The following is a 6,548-nucleotide window of genomic DNA, read 5'->3' on the forward strand; positions in this document are numbered from 1 at the left end:
CCATCATCCACCACCACCCACCACCACCACTGCCCACTGCCATCATCCACCACCATCACCACCACCCACCGCCATCATCCACCACCACCACGCACCACCATCATCCACCACCACCGCCATCATCCACCACCACCCACCACATTCTGAACACTTGCCATATTTTTAAAATTTTTATAAAAATCATCTAAGGAGATTAAATTCGTTGGGAAATTATCGTTTTTTAATTTTTTTTGAAAATCATCTAAAAAACTAAGTTCACTGAAAAAATATCGTTTTTTTTCCATCTTTTTTGAAATTTCACGTAGTAGACGAAATTCATTTGGAATGCGTCCGAGGAGATGAATTTCAAAAAAAACGCGGATAACGATGATTTTTTAAACCTCACGTGACGGATAAATTTCATTCCAAAACAATGGTTTTTCAGAAAACTATTTTGACTTGAAAACTATCGGCCAAGTCAAATTTCTATGAAACTTTATCTGTAAAATGACACGTGTCAGTGTGTGATAGGATACCCAAAACTCACGTCATGAATCCCAATCTCACGTGGGAGATAGATTTGGGAGAACTATTTTGGGAATCCAAAACTTTTTTGGACTATTTTCAAAATCTCTCTTTTAAAAAGGACTATGTAGAGAATTTTCCCTTAATATAAATGTATAGTTTTAACAAGAATATTGCCATAATTATTAATTAATGTTTCTTACATGAGCCCTTAGGGCACATGTTAGAAAATCCCTATATATAAATAGTTATATCCAAATATACACACAGAGATAAATACAGTGCAACCACATTCGAGCTTGAGCTGAAGTTTAAAAAACTACTCACGAGCCAAATTCGAAATTTAGAAATATAGCTACAAACAAGTTGGGCTCAAGCTAAAAGAGCTAAGCTGAAGTTTAGACGAGCTAGGGCTCGAATCGGCTTGTTTACATCACTGAATGCATTTATAACTAGTGATTGGAAGATATAACAAACGAGAGAAATAAAAAAGCATAAGTAAACAGTTACATAATCTCATTATTTATCATAGTTAAAGAATTAGTCATAATTCACAACAAGAGGTAGGGAAAAAATGACCCGAAACCGGTTCCTGTCCGACCAACCCGCAGGTACGAACCGGGTTTTGGTTTCTGAAAGAACCAGACCAGGACCCGGACCCGCCGGAAGCGGTTCCGCCTTTACCCGGTCAAGACCTGGTCAAATACCCGAAACCGGTTTTTACCGACCCAATTCTTAACTTTTGTTGATCGTATTCGAAACCCTGGGAAGCACGAAAACGCGAAACAGGGTGGAGTCCTCGTCCCGGGGATGACATGGGGACGAGTACGCCGAGGAAACGCCGTCGAAACGTTTCCTGACCGCTTCTGAAAATCGGGGACCAGATGTTATAAGTTTCCGGGCTTGTGTACGGCGTCGCAGAAGTTTCTGAAACGTTTCCTTGAAATTTTAGTTCTTTTTGATTAATTTTTAAAATTCCTAAAATAGGTTTATAAATTAATTATAATAGGAGACGTTTGATTTAGTTTGACGACATAAAAAAAAGCAAACAAACCATCCATATTATATGATATATTTTCTCATACTCCATAATCTCAAAATCTTTAGCAGATCTCCATATTGTATTTTTTTATATATTTGTTGGACTTTGTTTTATTCTATTTTTGATTTTTTTTATATTTATTTGGGTCGTACCCTCGTCGTACCCATATCTTGGATTTTTGATTTTTGTCGTTTTCCATACTCATAACGTCCCTGTTTTATAGTCCTATACCCGTTCCCGTGCTACTTAGCCGAAACCGGTTCATACCACCGGTTCCGAATCCTGGAAATACTTGTTTGTGCACTCTATACTAGAGGTGCACAAATCGGGTTTTTTTAATACTCGGGTTCGGGTATGAAACCGGTTTCGGGTATGATCGGGTATTGGAAAATCGGGTATTGAGAGAAATCGGGTAGGGTTCGGGTAGGGTATTGACAAGAAAAACTCAACCCTATGCACCCGGGTATGGTATAATCGGGTTCGGGTGTTGGAACCGGGTACGACCGGGTATTAATACCCGGTTTTGAATTTGTAAATTAATAATTCATTTTTAAATTTGTTTAAAATTTAAATTTGCTTTGTAAATTATAAAAATAATTAAACTATATTACAAAAACCATAAATCCACTTAACTACAAATTATTTACTTAATAATATGCATTTTAAAAAAACTTAAATATAAAAGTTGTGAAGTTTACATAAAAAAAACTATAAAAACTCATGTATTATTCTGGGTATTAGAAAACTGTTATCGGGTATAACCGGGTATGGGTATGGGGTATGACCGATTTCGGGTATTTACGGGTATAAATCGTGTACGGTTCCGGGTACGGATATTGAGCTCAAAAAGCATACCCTATCCATACCCTACGGGCAGGGTCGGTTCCGGTTTCGGGTATAGAATACCCGGGTATAAAAAAACCAGTTCCGGGTATTTTTTTCGGGTCCGATTCCGGGTACGTTTTTTTTTTCACCTCTACTCTATACAACTACTATTCTTGTTCTAAAATTTTTTTAGTAGCCCATAAGAACGTTACAAATGTACAGGCCCAGCCAATTACCAAACGGGCCCACTGACACACCACACACACACTGTCCCCCCAAGATCTCAGAAAATAAAACCTAAAGCCCAATGAAAAGTGGACCAATAATAATAATCATCAAACAACAACAATAATAATATAATAATTTAAAAAAAAAACCACACAGAAAATGAGTGGAAGATAGCAACGATTGCAATCGACAAGAAAAACACATATTCAAATACCCAATTGTGTACTCTGTTCGATTATTTATACAGCAACCTATTTCGGATTCATTGAAGGGTTTTAAAGATCAGTGAGTATTAGTTATACCCAGTTGATCAGAAGCAAAAATCATGGAGGAAATTGGGTTTTTGGGTATGGGTATAATGGGCAAAGCCATGGCTATGAACTTGCTTCGTCATGGGTTTAAGGTCTCTGTTTGGAATCGAACACTTTCTAAGGTATGTTTATGCTTGATTATTAAATTTATGTTTTTGATGATTGATTGTTTAGTATTGGATTATTTTGGTTTAGGGTTTTGTTTATATTTCTAGATTAGTGTTTGGATATATGTTTTCTTGAATCTTGATTTATCTCAGTCATTTTAGAGTGATTATTTGAAAATTAGAATAACAAAGGATAGATTTTGACTTATGGTCAAAACCATATACACATTTTGACTTTTTTTAAAGTCAATTTCTTCTTAAGTCATTCTTCAACCTCAAAATTTGCAATTTTTAAAAGCTTCATACATTTATTTAATTTATTTAGCTTTTCCAATTTCATTTATCTCTAGTTTACAAGAATGTAATAACTTTGTTGTTGTTATTATTATTATTATTATTATTTATTTATTTATTTGTGCAGTGTGATGAGCTAAAAGAGCATGGTGCTTCTGTAGGGGAAACTCCTGCAGCAGTAATTAAGAAATGCAAATACACTATCGGGATGTTATCAGATCCCGCTGCAGCTCTTTCGGTTAGTACAAAACGATAATCCTATTAATTTTATAGACCATTTAATATTCAATATATCAATTTGTTATATTAAACAATAAAAACTGAAATTGTGATTATTAATCACATATTTGTATATTAGGTTGTATTTGATAAACACGGAATTCTTGAGGAAATTGGCAGTGGAAAAGGTTACATTGACATGTCAACTGTCGATGCTGAAACTTCCTCAAAGATTAGCGAGGTTTAATTTGCATATTATAAATCTGGTGGACTATTAATCCGGTTTTGCCACGTGTAATAGGTAGTTTGGTAATTTCAGGCGGTAAAGAAGAAAGGAGGGTCTTTTCTTGAAGCTCCGGTCTCAGGTAGCAAAAAACCAGCTGAAGACGGGCAGCTAGTTATTCTTTCTGCCGGGGATAAGGTAAGTTTTAGGATCGATCAAACGGGCCGGGTTGATCCGTTTTCTTCTTTTTTACAGTTGTGAGTATTATAAATTGTAAATATGTTAAATGTGATTACATACACCATTACCAGAATAGTGATCTAGTGTTTCTAATACAACAATTTAGGATGCTTTGAAGAATCGAATATTTGACTTTTAAACCGTTTGACCCATTTACCCGACCCATTTTTACATAAATGAGCTGAAATATCCCATTTAAGAATCATTAAAAAGTTAGAGCATCGATTAATTGAACTTGTAACTGTAGTTAGGCCTGTAAATGAACCGAATGTTCAGTGAACCATTCGGTGGGAAGTTCATGTATGTTTGTCTATTTACTGAATGAACGGACACGAAAAGGGTTTTTTGTTTATTAGTTAAACGAGCAAACATGAGCACATGCCTCGTTCGTTCTTCTATATTCATATTAATTGTTAGGCCCATTAGAATTTAGTCTTGTTTTATTAAATTAAAATATCACTTGGTGCAATTTAGTCTAGTTTTATTCGTTCATTAATGTTCATTTACATTTGTGAACTGTTTGTTTATGCTATTAACGAACGGACATTAACGAACTTGAACACACTAATCTTTTTAACGAACGAACAAGAAACCCATTCGTTTAACTGTTCGCGTTCGATCGTGTATTCGTTCGATCGTGTATTCGGTTAGCGTTAAATGAGCGAACACGAACATGCCCTGTTCATATTCGCTTGGCTCTTTTACATGCCTACTTGTAGTTAAAGACTCACATTTAACTATATTTTAGTCAAATATGGTATACATTTTTGGTCAAAGGATGACTTCATTTGATCTCCTTTTATAAAAACACCAACTTTAGATTTATATATTTTATAATTTCAATTTTTTATATTTATCCAATATCTTTTGTGTGCGCGTGTGGTTTAGGGACTATATGATGAAATTCTTCCTGCATTCGACGTTTTGGGTAAGAAGTCATTTTTCTTGGGAGAAGTTGGAAACGGAGAGAAAATGAAACTTGTTGTCAACATGGTTATGGGCAGGTATCCAATTATTAGTCTAAATGTAATTATGTAAATTACAATCAACTGATTACTTGTATTGGTTTTGTGTTTGTTGTGCAGTATGATGAATGCTTTCTCAGAGGGACTTGTACTTGCTGACAAAAGTGGACTTAGCCCCAAAACTCTTCTAGATGTCTTGGTAAGATATTCATTATTTTTTGAAATAAAAAATAAATGTAAAACATTAAACCACTAATATATATTTGTTGCAGGATCTTGGTGCGATTGCTAACCCTATGTTCAAAATGAAAGGGCCTTCAATGATTCAAAATAATTACAGCCCAGCATTCCCATTAAAACATCAACAAAAGGATATGAGACTGGCTCTTGCCCTTGGTGATGAGAATGCCGTGTCAATGCCGATTGCAGCTGCCGCCAATGAGGTAAACCGTTCACCACCCTTCTTCTGCCATGCTTCACCTTCTTTTATTATCTACTGTGAACCAAAATGTATATGCTTATCAAAATAGAGCTCAGAAAGCTCTAAAAGAATACGAGTTTATATATAATCTTGCATAATGAAAAGGCGTTTTTAGGTCGACCCATGCTGATCTGGCCTGTTTTTTTACCTGTACTAAATCGAAATACCCGAACAGCAACCGGCATAACCGACGTGACCGAACCCGATAAAAAAAACTTGCGGTTTGGTTTTGCTTTTTTTTTAAAAAAACTGGTTTTTCAATTTGGTTTCGGTTTTGTTATCAATCAAAAACCGAAAAAACTTAAACAAAAAACCGATTTTAAGTAATCATAATTCATAATAAGTTAATAAATGGTGTTAGTTAACACAAAATTTAGGCCCAAAGTTTTGGGCTTCGGCCCAAAATTTTCAATCCCAAATGATAAAAATGAAATAAAACCGAACCTATTGTGAAAGCCCAATACCAAAATCGAACGGGTTTTTCAAAAACCCAAAAACCAAGTTTTCGGTTTTTAATTCAGCTTAGCCCAAAACCAACTCAAACCGATGCATGCACACCCCTGCATCTCTACATTTCATAACTCATTTTTATTTATACATTTAATTATTTTAACTCGTACTAAAATGCAGGCATTCAAGAAGGCTAGAAGCAATGGATTAGGAGATCTTGATTTTTCAGCCGTTTTTGAGGTCTTCAAGGTGACTGAACCCTCAACTTGAGGATCGGTATCTTGAAGGAAGTTAGCCATTTTCACATGCTTCAAATCTTCCTTTCGTTAGTTTCGACGTGTCATGTGTGGATGACGAAGAATCCTTGTACTTTGCTTTATTTTGATTATGACTGTATTCGGATTGAATAAAACAATATCTACAAGTGCTTTATTATTAATAGAACAAGAGACAACATGCATCTTCTTAACTAGTTATTTTATCATTACATACTCACCTAGACACTCAAATCTCATTTATTTAAGGCCTAAATAAATTTAATATTTATTATATTTTTGGGAAACAATAAGATATAAAGGGGATACTGTTTACAAAGCATATTTAAACTTTTTAGAGTTATTTCGGATTTTGTAACATTTGACACGGTTATCTTAAAAAAG

General features: G+C 34.9%; 2 protein-coding genes across 3 annotated transcripts in view; both read left to right on the plus strand.

Annotated features, from left to right (window-relative positions):
* The window catches only part of LOC143535841 (CBS domain-containing protein CBSX3, mitochondrial-like), a 259,822-nt gene that overhangs the window by 186,883 nt on the left and 66,391 nt on the right, over window positions 1-6,548 (plus strand). The gene's annotated exons all lie outside the window — the stretch shown is intronic.
* LOC143535837 (glyoxylate/succinic semialdehyde reductase 1-like) lies at window positions 2,729-6,369 on the plus strand. Of its 2 annotated transcripts, XM_077029978.1 has the most exons (9): window positions 2,729-2,815; window positions 2,853-3,032; window positions 3,439-3,549; window positions 3,670-3,771; window positions 3,850-3,951; window positions 4,882-4,997; window positions 5,079-5,157; window positions 5,231-5,401; window positions 6,070-6,369. In XM_077029978.1, the coding sequence occupies exons 2-9, from the start codon at window positions 2,925-2,927 to the stop codon at window positions 6,157-6,159; spliced, it is 879 nt and encodes a 292-aa protein (XP_076886093.1). In that variant the 5' UTR covers window positions 2,729-2,815; window positions 2,853-2,924; the 3' UTR covers window positions 6,160-6,369. The 2 variants fall into 2 exon arrangements, with proteins under 2 accessions (XP_076886093.1, XP_076886092.1); XM_077029977.1 differs by having other exon boundaries at window positions 2,746-3,032.

Source organism: Bidens hawaiensis, unplaced genomic scaffold (assembly GCF_021521415.1).
Source record: "Bidens hawaiensis isolate Kalapana, Puna unplaced genomic scaffold, B.hawaiensis_p1.1 tig00010636_1, whole genome shotgun sequence".
Taxonomy (NCBI): Eukaryota; Viridiplantae; Streptophyta; class Magnoliopsida; order Asterales; family Asteraceae; genus Bidens; species Bidens hawaiensis.